The 27,676-nt window shown below is 33.4% G+C and overlaps 1 protein-coding gene across 3 annotated transcripts in view; it reads left to right on the top strand.

The window, feature by feature from the left end:
* Positions 1-26,004, top strand: part of Nup98-96 (nuclear pore complex protein Nup98-96) — a 431,225-nt gene extending 405,221 nt beyond the window's left edge. For all 3 annotated transcript variants that reach the window (XM_069823886.1, XM_069823885.1, XM_069823884.1), the window contains one exon: positions 5,057-26,004. In XM_069823886.1, coding sequence (XP_069679987.1) covers positions 5,057-5,252 — 196 coding nt within the window. In that variant the 3' untranslated portion in view covers positions 5,253-26,004. The remainder of the gene's footprint in view (positions 1-5,056) is intronic.
* The last annotated feature ends 1,672 nt before the right edge of the window (positions 26,005-27,676 follow it).

Below are 27,676 nucleotides of genomic sequence, written 5' to 3'. Positions count from 1 at the left end.
GTATGTAAATCTCTTTCATTCAAGTGTATAACTCTCTTAATGTACTTCTCATATATTAATGAGTATACATTTAACTTTTCAAATTTATGTTAGCTGTGTAAGTGTAGTACACTGCTAAGATAGTCCATGTGGTTTTGGCTCATGACATACCAAGTAAACAATCGTTCCTCCACTTTCTCGTTCTTCCCCTCTTTTTCTTTTTTTACACCATCTTTTACCTTTGTTTTCATTTTCTTCTGCACATTTCAAGAGATCACATGAATAAGACATTTGTTACATGCTGAATTTGGATGTATCAAGCATCACTATAGAGGATTTCACGTTAAGAAAAAAGCATTGACCATAATATGAGGCTGTTCCATCAAATGACCAGTTTTCATAGAAATGGCTACCTTCCACATAGCTTCCACAATGTACTTAACAAGGCCCATAAAACCAATGCTTTTTTCTTAACGTTGAATGTTCTATAGCAGTAAGAATGTTATGGAAATTACAACCATTGATAAGGAATCATTTTGTTGTTTTCCTTAATCTGTTTGAGGAAAAAACAGTAGAATGATCTATACTCTGAGGCAAATATCTTGCATATGACCTTCAATGGCTTCACAGCTCCTGTGAATCAGAGTACAGCATTGCTTAGTCAAGAAGTATAGCTATCAAGGGGACATTGCTGCTCAGGCATTTATTTAATTCTGAAATTCAGTAGCTTGCCAGATATAAAGAGAATGAATTTCTAAGTACCCCAAAAAAGAACCATAATTTTAGATCATACTATTCCCTCTATACAATTATTATAAAGCTACAGGTTATAGTGCAGTGTTCGAGCTGATTACATTCCAAAACAAGAGTGCTATTCCATGAAAGAGTAATGGAACGGAGAAAAATTCTCTCCAGCACCAGGATTTGAACCCGGGTTTTCAGCTCTATGTGCTGAGCTGAAAACCCGGGTTCAAATCCCGGTGCCGGAGAGAATTTTTCTCTGTTCCATTACTCTTTCATCGTATGATGACGCAGAATATCTGCATGGAAATATCATATGTACTTCGGTACATTAAAATAATATATAAGAGTGCTATTGTTTAGAATGCATACATAAGATAAGGTACATAGTTACTGTCTGCACATCAAGATTAGTTTTTCATTTCTTCTGGGCGTGGTCAGTGGATCTTTTGGAGAATTTTCTTCTTGTAATTTATTTCCTTTGTGTATTTTTTGTTTTATTATCGTCTCTGACACATTACAATACAATGATGCTCGTCTTGGTGTCTGTTTCAATGGACATGTAAGAGCATTATTTATTGCTTCATTGTCACATTTGTTCAGCATGCATATAGATACAGACTATTGACAGCTACGTGCATGGGACAGATATTTTCCCAATGAACTGTAAACTCAACCCCCAACCACTGCTAAAAACAGGGAGTTCCTGGAATTCAGGTTGCAACGACCTTCGTCTCCCTCACATTGTAAAAGAGATAGGACAGGATTATATTTTAGAAGCAACAATTATAATAAATTTAAAATACAGTGGCACAGAGGACAAAAGCAGTGCTGTCAGTAATGACACGACAGCAATGAGAGTAATCATATTCAGGTATGTTTATTTTATGTTATCTCATTAACAACTTAATATAATATCTTATGAACTTCATGACTCAATACGTCATTAGAGATGTCATACAATGCAATGGAGAATTGATTTCGCTCTCCCTCTCACTTGAGACAGCAATATCTATTAACTTCAGTTTCCTAATTTTTGAAGTAGTGAAAATGTGTAAATCTTCGCAGAGTTAAGTATTTACTAAGTAGCATTCTTGTTCTCCTGCATATACTTAAGTATCTTACTATCTCCTCCAGTACTTCAGAAGCTAAATTAATGACCTTTCAATTTCCCTATCCAGTTATAACAGCAATGTAAAAGCTGTAAAATATGTGTGTTTTTTATACTTTCTCCTCTCTCCTGCTCTGCTTCGCTCCTCAGTGAATCTGCCTGTGTTCCTTGCAAAACTACTTACTGTATATATAGTTAATTGGTATTCATTGCACTTATCTGTGACAAGTCATTTGTCATCTTGCATCTTAGTATTTATTTACAGTATCATCACGTGTTGCTATTGCTCCATTTATGCTCATCCCAGTATAAATTGTGCACAATTTCGAGACTTTGAAATTTCTTATCTATGTAAATGTATGCAGTCGTATTCAGTGATAAGTTTAAGTTTCTCAACAGTTTATCATCTAACATAATCAGTGATAAAATTGCGTGAAGTAGAAATTTCTTCCATTTTCAGATTCTTTATTGCTCACTTTTAGTTTTTGCATTTCCTTAGTTTTTCAATTTATCCAACGTTTATTGGTATATAACAGGGATCAGCAAACTATACCTTTTTTTTTTGTATGACCCACGATCTAAAAATGAATGATATTTTCAAATTCTTTAAAATACCGTCCAACTGTCGAGTTCAGGATTTCCGAGAAAGACCATATGTGGCACTCCTGTAGCTTTGCAATCGCACTTTGCTGATAGCTTCTGTTATGAGGTCATCCGTTCAAGCACTTGCACACAACCATCTCGCCCTCTCCTTCCCATATATCACACGCATTTCGGTAGAGATTTCAGTGCTGTACAAATCACTGTTCTGCGACATTTTTTCTCGTTTTATAACCAGTGTATATCCATCATGTCTCTGTCAAAACCAGAGAAGAAGAAAAAAATGGACTTTGAATGGCCTTGATTTTAAGGCATAGTGGAGTGTGAATTATTTTCTAATCGAATTAAGTGACAAAGCATTGTGTATATTGTGCAAAGACACCATAGCTGTACTAAAAGTACAACACACGTCGTCACTATCAGGCTAAGCACTTGACACAATATTTCCAACTCACAGGAGAGCACCAATCATAAAAGCTTTATAATGGAATATGTCAATACAGCACAATTTGTTCACTAAAATGAAGAATGAAAATGAGGTTGCAACTAAAGTTTGTTTACAAGTAGCTCATGTTAACCAAGGGAGGGAAGCCATTTACTGATGGTGAATTAATTAAATCATATTTTATTACTGCTGCCGAAGAAATGTATCCTGAGAAAATGAATTTGTATAAATCTGTGAGTCTCTCTGCGAGAACAGTTTTCAAAGAGTTGAGGACACTGGGAGCAACTTCAACAGTCAATTAAATCACAAAGAAAAAATTGTCAAATGATTTTTTTAGCTCTTGATGAGCCAACAAATATTGTTGATATTGCACAATTGCCAGTGTTTATTCGAGGAATCAGTGCTGACTCTGAAGTGACTGAAGAATTAGCTTATATGAATAGTACAAGCGAAAATATTTTCAAGGGAGTTGAGAAAACATTAACAAAGTACAGACTGAAGCTAAATCAGTTAAAACGTATGACAACTGATGGTGGTAAAAAATATGTGTGAAACAGAATAAGACTTGCAGTGTGTTCAAAGACTTTGGTTATTCATTGTATTATACATCAACAGGTACTTTGTGGGAAACATCTGATCTATGATGTGTTTTGGAACAAGTTCTGTCAACGGTGAACTTCATTTGCTCTTATGGACTTAACCATCGTTAGTTGCGTGATTTTTTTAATCAGAAGCGAAAGCCAAATATCTTGACATCCTACCATATAGAAGATCAATGGCGCAGCAGTGATAAAGTTCTATTAAGATTTTTTTTTAACTCAGAGCAGGGATTGAAATTCGAACACTAAATGTCTTTGAAAATTAGCATTTGCTGCTGATACCATGGGATGGTTTTAACTTAAAACTTATAAATGTGAAACTTATATTGCGTTGAAGTCATTTTGACGACAACTAACATTGACTTGAGTCAGAAATCATGTTAGGCTACTTTGTTGATCTCCCATGCTGTCAAAAATTATAGAAGTGAAATGTACATTTCCACACAAATTTGTACCAGATATATTTTCTGAGCTAAAACAACAGTTTCAGCAGCATTTTTAACCATCTTAATGCAAGTGCTGAAGACTGTATAAGTGAGGAGCTTTCTTCCACCTATCCTTCAACTGGAAGCGATTAATCTATAATGTGATGACATGCTAAAAGCCAACTTTTGTGAGTAGAATCTAACAGAGTTCTACCAGTGCCTTTCAAGTGATGATTATGGTCAGTTAAAATCATATGTTCGGGAATTTATAGGCCTATCAGTATTTGGCAGCACCAAACTTTGTGAAAAGACATTCAAAGATGAAGTATGTAAAATCTAAATATAGGACAACATTAACACATGATCACTTGCAATCTCAGTTTGGTTAAATATTATCTTTAAAAAAAATTCAGTCTTCTCAATAGTAGACCTAAATTTCAACAATTATTGTTTACTTCTCATTACTATTATTATTATTGTTGTTGTTGTTGTTGTTGTTGTTGTTGTTGTTGTTGTTGTTGTTGTTGTTATACTTTTCACTCAGTAAATTTGTGAATGTTCCTTAATGGTTATTTAAGTGCAGGTGGAGAGACCAGACCTGTTGTACAACATGTGCGAGATGACTAGAGGAGAATAAAAGACAGAACAATTAAAAATTGTCTATCCTAATGTCATAGTCAGGTCTTACCTCTCCAGCTGTACACTGATTTAATATGAATAATTAATATTTGGCCCATTGGAGAAAATGTTTGCCGACCTCTGGTATATAATATATTTTTGTTTCGGTTTTTGTTTGGATTTTAATTGTAATTTTCTGTGTCTGTAACTTCATTTTGATACACACAGCAATGTTGCCCATTGAAAATCATGTTCATTGCTGATATTTTGTGTTTATGTAATAATACTGCATGTTGTAATTACCATAATTTGAACAACTGCCTTTTGAGTAAGAGAGAGCAGTATTAAATTTATTAACTCTGCATAGAAGCTTTTGTACTGATGTATACATAAATTCAGGTTTTTTCGATGAAAAAGAAAAAAAATATATATATATATATACACACCCCCTCTTCTCCCTCTCCCTCGTGTAGATGTAGATATTCAAGAGGCTTCAAAATTCTGAACCTATAAGTATTTCGTCTTTTTTCATTTTCAGATTATGTCAATCTGAAATTGCCAAACGTACAGTACATGTAGTACGAAATATGCTGCTTTTACAAAAAGGAGAAGAAGGAGTGTCACCTCGTGTGTTAGCTCATTTAGTGACACAGCTTCCTCTTCCTGAAGATTATGCACAACAAGAACTAAGGCAGGTGGTGAGCTCGTGTGTGGCTGAATTCATTCCTCACTGATAAAATGGTATTTATTTTATAATATTTTTTTTGCATTAAACATTTTAAAATGTGCATAGACGTTGAAAGAAAAACATAAACAGAGATTGAAAGATTAAGCACATTTCACAGGAATTTTTATTCAGATAACTGGTTTGCATATTCTGTTTCTGTATATGTTGTTGAAGATACAGGATCAGCATTTTCTCTTGATATATATAATCTGCTTCTGTAATTTCCGTCTTCAGTGAAGTAACAACTATATTAAATAATACAGTTCTGTATGACAAAATTGTATTCAGTTTATATAATTGAATTATTTTATTATCTGTGATTGTTAGTTATATGAAAGTTGACATGAAAATAGCATTCAGAACTGTAGATTCAATTATAATAGGACTAATCAGAAGTGGATGAAGAGACACAGCAACTATATTTTGTCTTTTCTCTGCCTTCTGCACAGACAGATTCAACAACTTGTAGGTCATGTTTAGATTTGGCTTATTGTTGTGGATTGCAGGGGTGGTGCCATCTTAGCAAATTTTTGAAAACAAGAGTAATTTCTTTGATTGGTGATTGTCAAAGAAAACAACAGAAGGAATAAACATATACAGAGTGATTCACGAGGAATTACCGCCACTTACATAGCTTATTTTCGAAGACATTCTGAGCAAAAAAAGTCATATAAACATAGGTCTTATTCCCAATATTTTCGGAGTTACACTGATTTGAATTTGTTTGTAAAATATATTTTTTATTTAGTTTTAAGGATAAAAGAATATTGAAAATGGAAAATGAACTATTCAGAAGTGTGATTTCTTTAATTTGCTAGTATTCTGATGTCAAAAATGTGTTGTTAATTCCTTAGTTGCTTTGTACAGAATTTTTTTTCTTCAGTTTTTAACTAAACATTGCATTATTCTTACGCATTTATCACAACAATTGTTACAAATCACATGACTTCTAGCAACTTGATTCTTTATAGTTCAGTTTTCCATTCTAATGCACAGTCTTAAAGATTTTACAAGGGTGGTGTTATTTGTGACAATTGTTGTGTTAAGTGCATAAGAAAAATGTAATTTTGTAGTTAAAAAAACTGTACGAAGTAACTATGGAATTCACAACACAATTTCAGTTTCAGAATACTAGCTTAATGAAGAAGTGATACTTCTGATAGTTCATTCTCTATCTGTAATATTCTTTTACCCTTAAAACTAAAGAAAAGAAAAAAAGTTTACAAACAACTTCAAATTATTGTAACTCTGAAAATATTGAGAATAGGACCCATGTTTATATCACATTTTTGGTCAAAATGTCTTTGGAAATATGCTTCGTAAGTGGCGGTAACTCCTCGTGAATCACCCTGTAGAGAGAGAATTATTCTCTTCTATTCATCCATCACTTCTAGCGAGCTCTACTATAATACATGTAGCGCGAAGTTCAGTTAATATTATTCTTGATCTTTAAATAGGATTTACATTTAAGTATTAGCTTTACCTTTGTATTAAAATGACTGTGTCAAATAATTATACTTCAAAAGAAGAACCAGTTCCATACATGTTTTATTGTGGATAAAAAGGTAAGAATCATTCTGTAAAAATGAATCAAGTGGCTTTTTTCTAGAGTGAAAGTATCTTAAAACATATTTAAATATTAAAAGTCTACATTGAGCTTTTAATTTTATGTAAAAAAAGCCACGAAGTGTTCTCTGTTTTATTATTGCCTTTTTTTTTTTTTTTTTTTCTTTCATAAATCGTATTTTCTATAAGGATTTAGAAGTGCAACTCTCGATTTTATACAGTTTAATTATACATGATGAATTGTAAGTAATGTCATTAATTTCAGGGGGTTATTCTTTGACATATGTATTTCAAAGAAAAAAAAAGTTGAATACAGTTTTTCTCGTTTTTGCTTCCTTTTGGAAATAAAAATTTTTTTATATGAAATATTTCATGTTTTGAGAAACCCATTGACTTAATTCTCAATATGCTCAGTCAGTTTAAGAAATTATTATATTATGATAATAAATGACTGAAAGAATTTTAGTTTCGTCCTTTAAATGTGCAGAAATTTAATCCAGACAAATGTAACTTTTCGTTCTGGAAAGGAATTTTAAAACGTCAAATTCGTTTGGGTGAAATTTCTGCACATTTAATGGCCAAAACTAAAATTCTTTCAATCATTTAGTATCATAATACTCTGGTGTCTTAAATTGACTGAGCATATTAGAAATTAAATCAATGGCTTTCCCAAAACACACTATGAAATGTTTCATATAAAACAATTTTTATCTCGAAAAGGAAGCAAAAACGAGCAAAACTGTATTAAACTTTTTTGTTTGAAATATCTCGAAGAATAATCCCTTGAAATTAATGACATTACTTATGGTTCATAGTCATTGTGAAGTTCAGATCAGATATTCTTTTGAAAGTTGTTAATAGTCCAGTATTTATTCAGTAGTTAGTTTTAAAGTTGACATAAAACTCCCGAAACACAAGATTTTATACATTTATTAAGTAAGATTCACAAACCAATTGAATAGGGGGAGGGAGGAGAGATTTTTTTAATTAGAAATTTTTCATGACCTCTAAAACACTGGCACTTTGGTAGAGCTACGTATTTCATTATCAGTATTTATTTAACTGCAATAATAATGATGATAATAATAAAATAAAATAATTATTTTCCATTATATTGGCCATTACAGTTTTAATAATGAGAATATAATAGTTGGATATAATTTATTAAAAAATTACATATTGTGATGAAGTATTATCCTGTTTCATGTTGCACAATTATGTGGGTAATACTTTGTCTAAATTGTGATTTCATGAGCTTTGGTTTATATGTTGATTTCATTCCCTGTTTTATTAGAAACCCATTAGTAGGTAGGTCTCCCTTCTCAGAGAAATGTCACTTCATATAATTGTATCTTGATTAACACATTCAGATAATACAACTGTATAGCATAAATTGCATCATATAATACTATTTTCTGAAGAAATATAAGATAGAGTTGTAATAATAACAGATCTTGTTAACTCTTACAAAGTTAATGAAAAAAAGATATTCAATTTACCAGTAATTTACTACATTTATTCTCTACATGGTCTCATCAAATACATTGCTTTTTTAAGTTTTCTTTCGTTTATAAATATAACAAGATAATTTTGAAATTAATGGAGTTGAAATAAAAAGTGATGACTGATGAAATTAGAAATACTAATTCTTAGAATTCAGTTTAAAGAGTGCCAGTAATACTTTATCTGTCCAATAGCTAATATTCTTTGATCATCTCTGAGAATTGTAAACACATGTATAATATGTAGAAATGTAATAAAAGTAATCCTAATCTTTCATTTCAGTATAGTTTTTACCTTGATTTAATGTTAAATTTCATTGATGGGAGCATAGTTCTTGGGTAATTTTATTGTTGTATTGTTGGAACAGTACATATTGCAGCTGAAGAGATTTGATTAATTTATATACTAATTAGTACAAAACCGTCACATTACATAAGTTGCAAGGAAAGTAATTATTTAGTTCATCAGTTCTCTGATTTATGTAATGAATAAGTATAAATATAACCTGAAAATCTTTAAATTGCAAGGCCTATTATATGTATGTACATCAGGCAGTACATTTCACTTGATGATGTGTATTAGAGAAAGAACATTTGTTTGTATGCATCTGAAGTATGAATAGTATAATATGTTATTGGTCAGCGATGTATGCAATGGAGGGGGAAAAGAACTGGCCAACGTATGTATAGGTTTATCCATCCAATTGGTAACACACATGTTCTTTTTCATCATCACTATCACTGTTTTGAGACACAGACTCCCAAGAATGCTACATGGTAAAAAATGGTTTACACTTCAACTAATATCACTTTGTTTTAGCTTGTAAGCGAAGAATACAGACTAGCCTTCTCTTCAAATAATGTGTTGCAGTCGGCCTTGGTAGCATAGTTGGTATAGTGCTGGCCTTCTGTGCTCGAGGTTGCGGGTTTGATCCTGGCCCAGGTTGATGGCATTTAAGTTCCACCTCTTGGGTTCCTTCTAGTGGCCTACCCTCATGCACTGTGTCATAGATGTATGACAGTGGTACAATGTCCACACATGTGCAGAAGTACAATTGTTATGAGTGACTAAGTGGCCGGGATCCGATGGAATAAGCACCATCTTAAATCACAAAGTGATTATTTTCTGTCGGATCCCAGCCACTTAGTCACTCATAACGAGTGCACCTCTGCACATGTGTGGACATTGTACCACTGCCATACATCTATGACGCAGTACATGAGGAGAGGCAAATAGAGGGAACCCAATAGGTGGAACTTAAAACTGAGAGGATTCGATTTGGCATCAGGATGGGAATCCGGTGTGGCTTAGTGGATAGAGCGTCAGCACATAGAACTGAAAACACAGGTTCAAATCCCAGTGCCGGAGAGAATTTTTCTCTGTTCCACTCTTCCATCATTACTGAAGCTATGCTCTCCACTTGCCACTGAGTTAGGTACAATCAACAAAATCCTAAGACATATCCAAATGTTGGGAAAGCAGTCAACCATGTTGTGTTTGAAAAGGAAATTCGAAGATTAATGGGAGTCACCATTATTCACTACTGTCTGTAAAGGTATTAAGAGCTCCTGGCCATTAACATCACTTTCTCTTGTAATCTGATCCAGAAGGTTTTCTTGAAGGTTAAGTCATTTTGTTTTCAGAGAATGAAGATCCGACAAGTTCTGCATGTTGTATACTGAGTGTATCCAGCTGCTTAAATCTTTGTTGCATACAGAATAATGCTGTGTCAATTAATGGATAAAATACTGTGGTCTAGTGGATTTCAGAATTGCTTCATTCAAAATTGCCTCTTCTTTTTTCTGGATGGTGCTTTATGAAGCACAGGATCAATGTCAAGTTTGGCCATTGTAATAGCTGTGGCATAACCAGTTACGTCTTTCAGAAATTCTTCACACTTCTTCACTAGAGAGACAGCAGCAGGTAAATTCATGTCCATTATTTGTATGTATTTACACTGCAAGTGGGCAAGCAGTGGTATACACAATATAAACAATACACAATAAAATTACAATACACTATACAATTATATACACAATATAATAAGAATACAAATACAATTTAACACAATAATTACAATTAATAATAAAACATAAAATAACCTAATTTTACAATACAACCTACATATGTATAGGCCCTACATAAGTTTCAATAGTCTTTCACTTTACTCTTATCTCACTCACTGTAGTGGCACTATGACGCATTTCACTGACACTTTAGGACACATTTCACTGACACTCCATAACACATTTCACTGACACTATAGAACACATTTCATTGATGCTATAAATTATCACTGATCGGAACTATTCACTGCACTGTAAAACCATAACTTCATTGACTCACCTCGCTTCACTGATACAACAGTTCAGATAAGACAAATAATTACACCCTTATGCATACTTATAAACAGAACTACATTTAAGCTAAACATTTCTAGTCTAAGGCCCTCTTACATGCTATTTTTAAATAATTTACAATTCAAACCAAGGGAGTAATTCGTCAGGCCAAATAAAATACATGTCACCTTAAAAAATTAAATGTTAAATGTCACCTTAATTTTAATTTGCACTTTATACACAACTTTTTAAGTTATTCTGGAATCTCCTTAAGGAAGGACAGCCCTCAAAGATTGCTGCAGGTAGGTCATTCCAATCATTTATAGTTCTATTTAAAAATGAGAATTTACCTACATCTGTTTTCTGTTTCCTACATTTGATTTTATAATTGTGATTGTTCCTACCATAGTACGTTGGCTTTTCTAACCGAGCCGTTATGTCTACCCATGCTTTCTGACCTAGATGTGCTCTATACAATGATGTTATTCTAGTTTTCCTACATCTGTTTTCCAAAGTTTCCCATATTTGCATACTTTTACTCACAAGATTAATTTGGAACAATACATCATACCATATCACCAAAGAAACTATAAACTCAAAAGTGTGATATGTGATTCTAAAGATTTTGCTTCAGATGTTGTTTTGGGTCGTTCAATTATTCTTGAAAGAAACTGTAAACTCAAAAGTGTGATATGTGATTCTAAAGATTTTGCTTCAGATGTTGTTTTGGGTCGTTCAATTATTCTTGAATAGAAAGTAGTGAATCGCCAGCTGTTAGTGAACTAATTTTAAACTGTCTATCCTACATTCTCACTTTGTGTGGCCCGCCGAAGTGGTGTGCTACTTGAAAATGGGACACAGTCATGCCATCTATCCGCAGTATGCGGAACCCGAATCACGCAAGTGAAGTGGGTAGGCATTAGACACCACCACATTCTCACTTTGTTTTAGAAACGTATTTAAGAGTTAGGTGTATGTCACTATCCTTAAGAATTTTCCACCTTTTTGTTGAACTACAAAATGTTGCAATACACCAACCAAAGATATGTTCTTCACTGAAGACGAAATGGCATCACCAATAACTAAATTAAGTGAATGACATCCACAAGGATTGAAGAATGTCCTTTCTTCTTTCCAGCCATGTTGGCACAATTATCATAACCTTGCCCTCTACAGTTCATATTAAGTCCACAGTTTTCGATCTCTTCTAGAAGTGAAGTAGCTAATCCTTCTCCTGTTGAATCAAATACTGGACAGAAAGAAAGGAAATGTTTAATCAAATATCGTGCACGCCAATCAGCAATATTTGGATTTTCAATTAACATGTTATGATGTGACCGACATTTTCCCATTTAAATCCAAAAAACACATTGTCTTTCTCATGTACTCATAACTGCAATCCAAGATACCATCTTCGTTTAGTGTCTCGCATAGTTTCTTTACAGTTGGAATTTGTTTTCTGACTGCATAAAATTCATGGATCTTGCGACAAATTACTCCCTTTGTAAAATTATCTACTTCAATTTTTTTGCGATCCATTTTCTTTCCTGTTGGTGTAGAGAACATCAATTTACCCTTTGCAATAGATTCGGTGCCTTCCTTCATAACTTTCCTCACTAACCACGTTGACACACCAGTTGCTGCACTTACTGAGTCCACAACTTTATATTTTAATTTATACAACTGTTTCTGTGTCTTCAGGAATGTAGCAACATTGTACACTATTTCTCTTGCCTGTCCTCTTAGTGGTCTACCAGAACTACATTTTGCTTTTGATGATGAAGCCATGTTTAAATTAAATTAAATTAATATTTAATATAAAACACTATGTAACTCCCTGACTCTGTAGCAATAACACGTGTTCAGGTCAGCACAAGAAGGTATAAATGTATGTACTGTATGTGTGCATGCGCATAGTATCAGTGCTGTGATTGGAGACAGGAAGCATGCTGGGAAAGGGAGCATATGTCATCTGCGCGAGACAGTCACACCCGCTGGTTTCTCCCTGCTGAGTTTTCCTTGTCGGATACCTATAACCATAAATACCTTTATGATTAGGAATATACTTTTCTGCATCACGCCATTTGCCATAGCATACAAAATGTTCATTTGCAGTTTCGTGGTGTTCTAAGTAATTTTTTGCAAAGTTGTGATCAAGAATTTGCAGTTTGCAGCAAAAGCAATAAATCCAATTTTTTGTTTCAGAATATTGAAGCCATTGACGATAGCATGTTTCATTATTGGCTAGTTTCCTTGTGCAATGATACAGAGGGAATCTGCATCTGTGATTTTTTTTATTAATTTTCAAGATTTTTAGAAGTATTGAATGGACGTCATGAGTCAGTCCATGTAGTCCGTGTGTGATGATCTGGTCTCGAATTTGTGGTTGAGAGATTGAGTCATAGACCTATGTCATTCAAATAATCTGCTAATGAAACAGGTGTGTTAATGTGTTTTCAGTGTTTTGTGTTGTAGGAAAGTTCTTGGTATATTCGTGTTTACCAATATGTGTTTTCGTATCATCATTGTCATTAAATGGCTCACTTTGTTTACTTTGTTCACAGTTATTATCATCAGGTAATAAATAAGTATAAAATCGCATTGGGGACTTGCACATTGGAATTTCATTATTCTTAAAAATATTCATGTTGGCAGATTAACACTTCAAAGTTATTATAACATATATTTTAGATAGTGTTGTAATCTAATAATTGGGTCGATTAAAATTAATCGGTTGTAGTTGATATTAATTATTATTTTGTTATTACAAACTCATACCAAAAATTCCGACAATATTTCTCTCTCAGAAATTGCTTACTTAAAAGCAAATAGTACTGTTATTTTCTAACTGTAAACCAGGTAGCTAGGAAAAATCTTTGCACAAACACTTGAGAAAGAGATGGAAATGTGAGGACAGTGACCTAGTCTACCTCTATTGAAAGTTGAAACACAATGCGAAACCCTTATTGAGTTTTATGGTTTTCCAAGAAAACTTCCACCTTGTTATCAGCTCATCTTCCTAGCATATGAAATATATACTTTTCTGGGATTCGTCCCCCTCATCCCTTATAAAATAGCCATGTGTACACTGTGTGCAAGTGAGAGCGTAACTATCTTCTTGTCTTTCTAAAATCTGGTAATTTGATTACAATAGGGGCCAGTCTTCTGTTTCGACCGCTGTACTGCAGTTGCAGTTTCTGTACTGAGTTTGTATATGAAGGTTATGTGTTTAGTTTGATAAAAAAATCAGTTTTCTGTGGTTTGTGAAAAGTGTAAACTCCATTATGTCATATGAGAATTTGAGAGATAAACTCGGTGAAACATGTGGATTTAAATTGAACAATCATGGAGAAGTGCTTGACAGAAAAAAAGTTTTTTCGTGTTTAATGATGCTGGAAACATTGTAACTAAACGTAGAGCAGTACTTAATTCGGAGTATGTGAATGCACTCACATGTTTAAAATCATGGATGAAGCAGTATTAATTAGGTGAGTCTTCATACTTTTTGTTATTTATGTTTGTCTCAAAAATTCGCGGAGAAATTGACACAATAAATTGTAAGCCTCATAATAAATATGTTAGTAAGTAATTTAAATAGTTATTTTGTAATATAATGCTACAATATATACAGATATACAACATTTAATACTTATGCTTATCACCGAACTGAAGTTAAATTTAACAATAATAATTGTATATTACAGTATATTAAAACATTTTTTCAGCTCGACCAAAACTCGATTAATCGATTAAATTCAAATAGTTAATCGATTAAATATTTTGATCGATCAACAGCAATAATTTTAGACACAAAAAATTACCGCTCTCCTGTAGCATAAATTTTGTCTAAATACTTCGGGCAGCACCTGGTTCACAAGACTAGGAAAAGGATGTTTATCTTACACCTAATTTACTCTTTGAATATATCTTCGTTGTAAATTATTCATAAGTTCATAACACTTGACCTATATACAGACAGAAGAAACAAAGGAAAAACAGAGCGGAGTCCTACATAAAGGTCCCCATGCATGCTCACTTTAGCTGCACTGACAAGAAACTGCCCCACTTTGATGTCGGGAAAATTTTGGATGAAAGTATGGCTGAAATCATAAGACACATGTCTCAGCTTTTTTCCATATAGGCCTGGGTTCAAGAGAAAAAAAAATTGGAAAATTACGAGTCAAACGACTGTAGCATTGCTGCAACAAGAAATGATGTGGCAATGTGGTTCAGGCGATAGCGCATTGGATTCGAGTGTAGATATGCAAGAAGTTCGGGTTCGAATCTCTTTTTGTCTTTTTTTTTTATCTTTTTATTTTAATACACATTCGTAGCTTATCATTTTGCAGTGCATGCGAAAATTAATGGTTTAAAGAATAAATTTCCATCTTATATTGCATTGTATTACATTGCATTGACACAAAGTATTCCTTCAGATGATTCACATTACTACATATCAGTGATTAATTGTAAACATAGTGTATTGATACTTTGTATCTGGTGCTCTATGTTTACAAAAGAAATTCGAACCTGAACTTCATGCACTGCCTATACTCGTGTCCAACGCACTACTGCCTGAGCCATGCTGCCACATGATTTCTTGCTGCTGCAATAAACAGTTACACTACAGTCATTTGACTCATAAGTTTTCAATTCTTTTTCCTCTTGAACCCAGCCTATATGAAAACAAGTTGAGACACGTGTATTATGGATTTGGCCATACTTTCACTCAAAATTTTAGTGACCCAAATCTTGACATCAAAGTGGGGTAGTCTCCTTGTGAGAGAAAAACTGAACTGGACATGTGTGGGCACAACTTTGTTTTTCCATCAGGTTCATTAGTTATTTTCGTCAGTTCGGTTTTGAGTGTTTTTGTGTAAATATCGGGAATAAAAGAAGGGCTGCAATTTGTTGTTTGCTTCCCACTTCATCTATGTTATCTGACAAGCAGAAGAGAAGAAAGCGAAAAATATAGAGTAAGATTACTCAAACAGAAGGTGCGCACAGATGAACTAAGATAGCGACAGAGGTGCAAAGTAGGAGGACGGAGAGGCAGCAAAAAACAATACCATTACTGTTCAATGAATAAAGGTTTATTCGAAAAATCAAAACTTAATTTCACTCTATATTTATTATTCATTCATTCATAGTTTTCTACCCAAAGGTAGGTCTTTCACTGTAAACCCAGTATTCTCCAGACTTTCCTATTTTCTGCCCCGAACTCTTCTCCTGTTCATTGTTCCTTTCAGTATATTCTTCAGGAGGCAGTTTCTTCTTAGCCAGTGACCCAACCAATTTCTTTTTCAGTTCCTGATCAATTTCAGCATCATTCTTTCTTCACCCACTCTTTACAATACAGTTTCATTTCTTATTCTGTTTTTCCATTTCATATACTCCATTGTTCTCCACATCCATATTTCAAATGCTTCTAGTCACTTCTCATCACTTCGTCATAATGTTAAAGTTTCTGCCCCATACAAAGCACTTCACTAGTCTCTTCCTTCGTTTTTACTACTACTACTATTATTACTATTGTCATTATTTTGAGACTCCATTATAACCCAAGGTCCCTGGTAGCCGCTGGGTTTCCCAGTGTGTTAAAACGACACTGAATAAAAGTGAGTAGACTACAACCTCTTTCTTGGTAGCAGTTAGAGTCATTGCCGCAGCGGAACATTGACTGAGAAACATATAGATTAACTATGTATTTATTTTACTAGTGTGAAATAACAAGGGTTGCAACCACTGGAAGTAATTTTTGCTATAAATATGCCAATGTTTCATTAAATACATAATACGAATATGAATTTTTATTATTTTGGCACTCCCCCTTCCCCAAGCCGACACCCTGGGCCAGCTCTGGTTCCAATATGTGAAGACATCCCCTAAAAAATAATTCGTTATTTAAAAATTGAAAACTGCTTGCTTCTTCCCTCCTTTTTTTTCCATGATTTTATCCAACAAGTTTGCTTCCTTTTTGAGCCAACTTCTGCAACTAACAATGCCACTAGCTGCTTGCTCTTCAGCCATAGTGAGATACAAGCAGACTGTAGAGATCTGCAGTGTGACATGCTAACGACTACAGAGACATATGCACGCGTTAGTTGTTTGAGGAACAGCCAATCAACACATTCCTGACAGGAAAGAAATTGAGAGCAGTGCTCGATTCTTTCCTGATGCCTTACTTGAAGAAAAATATGACATGTGCATGCTCAGACAATCAGGCACCTGAAAATAGGTGAGAAAACAAGACTGTGCAAACAGGGACTTACTCCCATATTCCAGGTGTCTATTGTATCAGCTGATATCCTTCTTCAACATGTTGGCAACATGTTCACAATAGATCTTGAATACACAATTGTTTTTAAATGTCCCCATAAGTAAAAGTTCAATGAATTGAGGTCAGGGGAAAGAGCAGGCCTTGGTCCCCCCATGACCTATGCATTTATTAGGAAATAGCTGACTTAAGAGTTGTTCTTCCAACAAAATATTTAAATGTTTGGTGAAACTTCAAAACACATGAGAGAAAAAAAGGTACTGAAATCATTGAATAAACCAATACACCACTCTAGAGACACGATGTGATCACTACGAAAGTTATATACTTAATAAGTACCATAACAGCTCCGTATAGTACACAACACTGCATGCTGAAGAATTAGCAAAACAGCATCTTTAGTACGACTTGTGGTTTGTGGACCATCCTAAACTCCGACCTCCACCCTCTCTGAGCATGAGTCCTTACATACTCGGTCAGCCATGGACTACTGTTATAAATAAAAACAACTATATGTATCTCAGTCATAACAACCTCATAAAATATCTGATGAAACTATGAAGTAATTAAATACTAATTAAAATACTATTATTTGGTCCAAGGAGTATTCATTTCTGGTGCAAGGATTTTAGTCCAGGGAGCATAGATTTTGGTGCAGTGATAATTCCTTTAACATATTTCTTAATTACTGTTATCTGAATAATTAAAATACTATAATTTGGTCTATAGAGAATCCGTTTTGTTTAGTGTAATTCATTTAGCATTTTTCTAAATTAGTCTTGAATATATTCTTTAATAAATCATTTCAAACCAATGTGAATATAGTGTGGATTTGTGTATGAAGATAATTTTTTGTGTTGGACTCATTGTGCATCATTGTTAACGTACATAAAAACACACGAAAATTAACATGGCACAAACAAAATATATGCATCGAAAATGTATACCTTATAGAAGAATTAATATTTAATATGTGCCACATGTATATTTGTAAAGTTACTCCATTCCTTTGGGGAGGCCAAGACGTAGATTGGAGGATAATATTAAAATGGATTTGAGGGAGGTGGGATATGATGATAGAGATTGGATTAATCTTGCACAGGATAGGGTCCGATGGCGGGCTTATGTGAGGGCGGCAATGAACCTCCGGGTTCCTTAAAAGCCATTTGTAAGTAAGTAAGTATTCCATTTCTCACTTTCATTTGTCCATGAAATAACTAAATGCAAATCAGTCATTAGTCCTATGTGTGGTGTCAGAGTTTCAATAAATGTTCATTAGAAATTCACAGTATGATGCTCATTTCAATGTTCCAGTTAAAAAAGAAAAAAATATTTTTTAATTTGTCACCAATTATCCCAGCCTCTATTCTGAACAACTCTTGATGTCTTATTTCCAAACTGCAAGTGGATTTTCGTCAGTCCATACACAAGTATTGTTAAAGTTCTGCACTCCATTCCTGGTAAACTTCACTTCATCAGTGAATAGCTCATGAAAAACAGAAAGCATTAGTCCTGAACTGTAACAACTAACAAGCAGACATTCTAATGGGGGCAGATAAAGTATTTTTTTCTTTCAGCATGTTAATAATGTCAAAACAAGTGCTTATACAAATTTTGGCCACTCGAGTGCAATTACGAAGGTCTTAAAAAAAAAATAAGTTTCCCTGGGGCTGTTCACAGGAAGAAGACACAATTTCATGGTAAGATTTATTGAAACAGATACAGCAATTGTTGAGCTATTTTTCAACATATTCTCCACTGGAATTGACACATTTGTCATACCATGGGATCAACTTTTGTAACCCTGTGTCGTAGAAGTCTGCTGCCTGGGATCAAACCTAGTGTGTGACAGCTGTCTTTACCTCTCAATTCCGGTGGGGAATATGTTGAAAAATAGTTCAACAATTGCTGTATCTGTTCCAATAAATCTTTCCATGATATTGTGTTTTCTTTCTGTAAACAGCCCCAGGAGAACTTATTTTTTACACCTCTTGTTATTGCACTCGAGTCGCCAAAACTTGTATAAGCATTTGTTTTGACATTATTAACATGGTGGAAGAAAAAAAAATTAAATTTTTTATTTGTCCCCATGAGAATGTTTGGTTGTAAGTGCAGAACATCTGTCTGGGTTTAAAGCCAGTTTCACTAAGACATTGCACACTCTGAAGATAGTATGGATAAAGGAGTTGGCTTCACAAGATTTTCCACTGTTATAAGACTCACATTCTCAGTTTCTGCTGTGCATCTGGTGCCCCTGTTGTTCTCATTATGAGTAATGACTAGTTCTTCTAAATCACATGTTCTGATGTTCATTGGTCCAGCACAATCTCTAACTCTTTTTTGAAAAGAGCCTCTTTCCACAAGACTTTTTTTTTTTATTTTATTGGGTTATTTTACGATGCTCCACAAGACGTTCATGTACAATGGAACTTCATTGCATCATTCTCGTTGTGATTTTCAAGCCTTTCCGTTTGTGTGTGTTTTCCCCTCCCCTTCAGAAATAGATACATATAAATAATTCTATTTTTTTCTGGCTCTTTGGTCCTCATATTATCATTTTATCACATCGATCATTGGGAAATCATGGTCTCAATGCAATATTCTTCCACATGGATAGTTTTCTTTTACTTTCAAAGGATGAACTCTTTGTTCTCCATTACCATCTTTGGGCTAAGGAGATTGCGAACCTGAGACTGTGCCAAACTTTGCGGAGACACATATGAAACACTGTAGAATAAATCCACTCCCTCTCACTATTGCTGCAATAGGTGCATGCTGCTTCATGATAAGCAGTGGCATTGTACGTCATATAATAATTATATAGCAGGAAAGCATATTATATATTTTATCCAGTGACTATTGTTAAGTGATTAAATTATTTTGAACCTTCTCTGTTCGATTAGATTGCTGTGTGCTTAGACAATATTAAGGTGCAATGTATTCATAGCAAGGCTTTAGTACACACAGAACAATATTTTAATTGCAACAACTTGACTGACATCTTCATATGAGTAGAAGATCGTTTCAAAAATATACCTTATTGTATAAAACAGCTTGATTTTTATTTGGAATTGATCAATGTAATTTTGATGGCATTCAATGAAGAGTCCAATGTGAAATTGTAAGTTTATTCTCATTATATAGTCTATGCAGTAACTAACAAAAAAATGCTACATTGCATGAAGCGTGTCACATCAATTGTGCCCACTACAATCTTAAAAACACTTTCTATTTATCATCATCTATATGAGTTTGACCTTCTAGGTCTCTTCTGCTCACTCAGGAATTAAATCATCTTCCCCTTGATCGACCAACATCTCTTCTACCAATGGATCTGTAAGTCATAGCTTGTCTCGTTATCTTTCATTGATCCATTCTTAAGACTTTCCAATTACTTTTCATTTTTATTGCTATATCATTTAAGTTAAACATTTGTAATGAAACCAGATTGTGAGATTATTGATTTCATCTATTATATCCAGTTACATATCATAGAAACTTCATTTCATTGCTTTTTTGTGTGTGTTCTATTGAGCGTCCAAGTTTCGTATCTGTATATTAGTGTCAACATGTCCATTGCTTTGTCAAATTTCATTTTGGTACCTTTCCTGGTTTTATCTCTTAGGTTGTGTTTAGTAGCCTCACGCACACTTGTAAAATGAAATTACTCTATCCAGAAAACAGGCTCATAGGTGTATGGGCCCTCTTATCAGAGAATAGTTCATTAGCTGCATTTGTTTGTTAACTAACAATGTCTGAAGTTTGGTGATTTTATCTTGTGTATTAAGGACACAGTAGTCAGTTGTATTACGATGTTTGCTGTGGAATTCTGTTCAGTCAGTCCATGCCATTTGTGTCTGTCAGTCACTAGCAGTTGTGGAGCGACAAACCTAGGTATCAAGTTAAATAATGGAGGAAATACAGTGTTAAAATAATATAAATAAAAGGAGAGAATATGGTAAAGTTAACCTGAAATGTGAAGAAACACAAATCAAGGGGGACAAGGTAAAAGTTGTGTGTTAGTGAAAGGAGATGTGGCCGAAGAAAACTATTTTGTGGCCATTAGTTCCTGTTGCAAGAAGTTATGTTTTATAAAATGTGTAAGTGGTAAACAGAATGTGTATTTCAGTACATTTTATAATGCAAAGGATAAATCTCTACAGGACTATAGTTTAGGCTGCATGTTGATAAATAAAAAAAGATGAACCGAAAAATGACAGAGAACCTTAAAGTAATACGTAGAAATACTTGGATGTACAATATACCATTAGAAGAAATGGAGTTAACATTGAAGAGTGTCGCAGAATAGTTAAAAATTTATTTCAAACTTCTGCGAAAAGAATAAGAATAATACAAAAGGAACTTTTAAATAATCTATACTAATAATAAATCTGTAGCCAAACTTTTTCTGGTAATTTTCGATTTTCCAAAAATAATTGGTGTTAACATGTATAATTAACCATCCTGAAACCGAAAATCGCTTTTTTGAAATTTTTGTTTGTATGTATGTATGTATGTCTGGATGTTTTTTACCTTCACGCGATAATGGCTGAACCGATTTATATGAAAATTGGAATATAAATTAAGTTCGTTGTAGATTTTAGGCTATATGGCATTCAAAATACGTTATTTAAAGGGGGGGTTATAAGGGGGCCTGAATTAAATAAATCGAAATATCTCGCTTATTATTGATTTTCATGAAAAATATTACGTAACAAATGTTTCTTTAAAAATAATTTCCGATAAGTTTTATTCTATACAAAATTTTGATAGGACTAATATTTAATGAGATAAATGAGTTTTAAAATTACAATAACAATGCCATCTAAGGCGCTGTACTGAAATGACTTCATCTATAAGGGGCCTTGGACAACAACAATCGAAAGCTATTAAACATAGCCTAAGAGAATGTTTCTGTGTTTGTATGAAGTAATATTGGAAGCTGATTAATTGTTTAATTATTATTTCACCATTGGAAAGTGTAGTTTCTCTAGATGGACATAATTCTACAATGTTATTACAGTTTCTGAAACATATAGCAAGTAATATAAAGTATACACATTAAAACTAAATGATATGTCAATCTTCATTAAACTATGGTTGCATGTAATAACAATTAAGAAACATGTCAAAGGAATTGTCATTGCACCAAATGATTGCTCTCTGGACCAAAATGACCGCATTTTAATTATTTAAATACAATTTAAATTAAAACTTTGAGTACATATTTTAATAATCAGTCTAAACATGAAAATGCTATGTAGATTATCTGTTTCGTGATTATTTCAAAGAGAGAACAGGATGTGAACTAAAAATGAAATATAAAATTTACTTCACATATTTCAAGCAAGACTTCAACTTCCGTTTTCGAAAATCTAAAAATGGACATTGTGATTTTTGTACTGCCTGTGAAGAGATGTAGGGATCTTTTCAAATACATGGACAATGAAAGTTATGTATGGATAGAGGGAATCCTCTCGAGGGTAGCAGGAAGTTCTGTGAGGAAAATAACTATGATGAAAAGTCAGAGAATGACTGTGGATGTGATATGGATACAAAATTACAGCATCACACTGATGGGAAGAAACTCCTACGAAAATGTCTTTCTGTTCTCTCTTCTTAATTTTTTTAAATAATTTCACTCTATTTATATTGTGAGATTGATATTATTTCCTTTACAATTGTGCAGTTGTTTGGAAATATAAAGTTATTATACATGCTTTTAAGAATAACAGGACATTAATTGCATGGCTTTTCTATTTCCATGTTCAAGTAATATACATTTTTCTATCAACCAACTTGTTCTCCGGAAAAGGGGCCCATAACAGTTGACAGTATTTAATTTTCTTTATGATCTATCAACAAAATAGTATTTGCACATTATGTGCTACTTAAAGATGCACTTAGTTTATATAACTATATTAGTTGTCTTGAGGTTTGGTCTTCTTTAAATAAAGTTGAAACAAAACATTATACCATCCATATCTCAAAACACGAATTTTACTTATGGGCCCTTAATTTGGAGAATGCCTCAATTACACCATTGTTTTGTAAGTTGTAAGAAATTGCAGCATTAAAGAATGCCTGTATTTATTGAGTCAGCTTTTTTATATAGATATTTGGTTGTACTGTTTCTTCTATCCCAAGCCATCGTAACTATGCATTTGACAGTTGTTATTTAGTTGGCAATCCTTCTCATGAAGAATGCTGTGCAATAGCCTTCTGAATCAATCAGAACATAGCTAGTCGTTAAAATTATTTCTATAAAAACTAGAAACCATAACGCAATATTGCTATACCAGACTGTTTTAACAGTGCTGCAATCAGTAACTTATAAGTTGCAAGTAAAATCTATTCGTAGATAATTTAGAATAAACAATTTTATAGAGAATTCACTGTTCATTTGTTTTGCATGATTTGGATCATTGGCTACTTTTCATATATTACTATTACAAAGTGATTAATAAAGTAAGTGATTTTTTAAATTGTCTGATTTCCATTTGATGGTAGCTACGAACTTGTGACCATTTTATAAATTTGAAGTATATGTAGGAGAATTGCTTATGCTCACAATAGATACTGAAAATAACCTGACTCCTTCCTGTAAATACATCCCTACTTGTCATTCTATGTTTCTGGTAGTTTGCTGTTGTATACCCTGGTCACTGTTGTTTTCTGTGATGATATTGGTCTTCAAATTGTCATTTCTTCATAGTCGATTTTGATCAACTTTATCTTTAAGGTAACTCTACAAGAAGTGATCTAGTGACAATAGGTTTGTTGATTTAGGTGACCACAAATTCTTAAAAATTACTGTCATTAAACTTCAGATTAGGGCAAGAGACTCAGCTGACATATGACAAGTTGCGCCATCTTGTTGAAAATAACATTAACCCAATCGCCTAGTTTGATGAGCTGTGGTTGCGTGAGATTCACCACACCAAAATATCTTAATAAGACATCTTAATCAGTAAATACATAAGTTACTTTCGGCATAGCCTCTCAATTCTGACTGAAAAATCTTGCATAGTTATTTTTTACGATTTTTTATACTGCAAACTGGACATTAAATCCCAGTGCAAGGATTAAGTCAATTGAGTTTTGTTTAGTTGCTCAACATATTCCTTGAAAATGCTTTTGTACTGATCTGTGTTAATCTCCGAAAATGATCTCACTATTATGCTTGTCGAAACTGCAGGTGCAAGGGCATTTAATAAATACTGTGTTAGTTATGGGAGACCAAAATGTGTGTGTTTTGGAAATTCATATATCCAGACAAATGAAACCAAGTCTTGTCTCTGAAGCACATGATGTTTAGAATGTGAGGTAGCCGCACAATTAAAATCAAGAACCACATACACTAACAAACTAGTTTCTCCTTATTCAGCTCCTGCAACTCTTGAACAGTAGTAATCCTGAATGACCACAGTTTTGCTTGTTTGTTGCTCTAGGACATGTGTAGTAGGAATACCCCACCTCCTGAGACAAATGATGTGATGATTTCTGAGGAGACTATTGTGGACAGGTCTGGACATCATCTACCACATTTGCCAAATCAGATATGCGATGCTTGCCAGTCTTGTTCAACAAAGATCCTGTTGTTTCCAACACCCTCACTAAGGCCATTATTTCTCTCATAGGAAGCATATGTGCACTATACTCTCTCTGGCATGTTCTTTGTGTGGCAGTGATAGAGTTCAATATTCAGTAATTTTTCACTAAAAACACACCCTGAGGCAATGTGTACAGCGTCTTTATTATTACAGACAAAAATAAGCAATAAGTGAAAGAGGGGGGAAAATTAAATTCTTGGATAAGGACGTTAGTGACATCACAACTTACAAAACTCCCACAGTTCTCACATAGTTCAAATTAAATCCCATCCGAAATTACACAAAATTATGCTGTTTTAAAAGCCACCCATTTTATATGAATATTATTCTCTAGTTAAAAACAATATAATACACTTTTAAGAACAACGATGGTGGTGATGGTGGTGATGATGATCTTGACAATAGTAGATTTCTTAAAGTGAACATAGGCTTGTTAAATAGTCTGTATACTGTATTAACTTGAAGTTATTTTCTGGATCTTGGACTGCCCTTTTCATCAGTCTTGTAACTGTCAAGTTATAGTTGTTAAATAATGGTTGGAAGTGTACACTTTATTCTAATATATTTGAACAGCATTTTACCAAAGTTGAAATGTGCTTACAAAATTTGTATTGTTGTACCGATTTGAAAGTTCTGTGTCGATTAATTTCTAATTGTTATACTTTGCATATGCAATAAATTATTTGACACATTTGAAAATTTATTTTATAGAAACTTAAGTTTTGTCATTATGAATCATTTGGGATTAGACTTTGTAGTCTATTCCCATGAATCTCAAAGTAGATGCTTTTGTTATCTAAATAGTAGAAAAAAAATATGAACACACTTCTTCTGAAGGTACCAGTATAAAGAAAATAATATATTTCAGTGTAAAATATAGATTTTGAATATGCAAATTAAAAATGTTAAATGGCATACTGAAACTTTTCTGAAACTGTACTGTCTTTCTATTTGACCAATATTTATATTTCATTTCATTATTTGTGTATGAAATACTTTCGAAGGATCCAAGATAGGATATTGGAATAATAAGTAATTATTGTATTAACAGTTTATGAACACACTACCTGACTTAATTTAATATATTTTATTATTTTTAGATAGTAATTACATATAGTGGAAATTGCATTTATTGTCAAAGTATACAGTGTGTTTGTGTGTAAGTTTATTGAGTGTTTGAATTGTTAAGAAGTTGCGTATTATAATGTTATTGAAATGGACAAATGTGATTTTTGTACTTGTTAAATGTAAGGATGTTAAACTAATTTTACATTAGATTGCTCACCACACATAAGAAATAAAATAATTATGCACAGTGCAGTAACAGAGTCATGCTCATTTATAGTTTTGATATATGAGTAGTTAATTGAACTGGAAGGGAAACGTATCTTTTCATCAGCATTATAAGTACTTGCAGTTTTTTCAAATGATTTAAATAAATTTTTAAGTTAAAATAAATAACATGTGTTTTTATTATTAAATACCTTTCAATAATATCATGTAGGGTTTTACTAAGATTGGTGCATAAGTTATGGGAACTCCCCCTCCCCCAAAGTGAAGTTATGGTATCATGAGATGTCATAATATATAACTATATTATGGCATCCATAGTATGTGGTTGCATGTAAAATGAATAGTATGTGGTGGTGTCATTAGATGGCAATGTGATGTATGGTTATGTTATCACACAGAGAGCAATATGAATTCAGTGTGCCATGCATCCATAGTACGAGTATGTGATCGCATCACTAGATGGCAGTGTGATGTTATGCTTAATGCGTAAGTGTGAGTTGACTGCTATGCAGAGTGATTGTGACCCGATGGGTTTTTTTTAAGGTGTGTAAATATGCTATAATATTATTCCAACTACCATAATAAACACAAGCAGCATGATGCTGTGCCGTATCCTACACTACTAGTACACATATTCTGTCCTTTCATTTGCATATTTCAAAATTTCGAACCATATCCACATTCTCACAAAAAAAAATAGTTGCCATGACTTATGCCAACCCCTCGTATATAAATTAAAATGGTCTCATGCTTACATGTTTAAAACTTGTTTTATAATATTCTGTAGTCATACCACAATGTTGCATATTGTTTATTTTATTTGGATTGGGAAGATTACAGTAGTTCCATTATTTTATTTGGATTGGGAAGATTACAGTAGTTCCATTATTTTATTTGGATTGGGAAGATTACAGTAGTTCCATGAAACTTCTGCAGACACTTTAGTTCAGACTCTAAAGATTTCCAAGCTTAATCTTTCTAATACCAGTAAGGTGAGTGCCTGTGAAGGAACAATTAATTAAAATCAAGCTTGAAAGCCAAACTTAATACCAGTAGATGTGGTTATTGTTCTTGGTAGAATACACTGACAACTAGGAGATGTGTATTCTCAGAGACTCGGATTTATTTGTAGTAAAACTTGTCTATAATAGAATTTGTAGTAAACAGGTAAACAGAAACCTGTCTGTAATGACATTTTTTCCTCCCCTGTGAATTATTGCTGCTGCAATTTATTCATATTTTTTTATTGTACCTGTAGGTGATAAATCAATCACTATTTTTATAGCTTTGATTCCATACAATTCAAATTAATTTGCTTTAACATAAAGCATTTATATATTTACGAGTCAAAAATCAAGAATCACAGGGAGTACATATTAGATTACTAGCAAATGTTATGACAAAACTATTATTAGGCCTATTAATTATCTATTTTCCATGCTGAGAATTGACGATCAAGTCATTTTCTCTAATTGTCATATTAATTGTGTCACTAATTATTCGCTGTGCTTTCATAATCAGTAATTTCTTACTTTTAATCTGTACGGTATTTTCGAGCCACCGGCATGGCTCAGTTGGTTAAGGCGCTTGCCTGCCGATTTGAAGTTGTGCTCAGGCATGGGTTCGATCCCCGCTTGGGCTGGTTCGGTTTTTTCCGAGGTTTTTCCCCAACCGTCAGGTGAATGCCAGGTAATCTATGGCGAATCCTCGGCCTCATCTCGCTATCACTAATCTCATCGACACTAAATAACCTCGTAGTTGATAAAGCGACGTTAAATAACCAACTAAAAAAAAAACGGTATTTTCGATACTATCTGTGAACATGGTTGATTGCTAGTGG

Source organism: Periplaneta americana, chromosome 4 (genome assembly GCF_040183065.1).
Source record: "Periplaneta americana isolate PAMFEO1 chromosome 4, P.americana_PAMFEO1_priV1, whole genome shotgun sequence".
Lineage (NCBI taxonomy): Eukaryota > Metazoa > Arthropoda > Insecta > Blattodea > Blattidae > Periplaneta > Periplaneta americana.
This window is presented reverse-complemented; position numbering and strand designations above follow the sequence as displayed.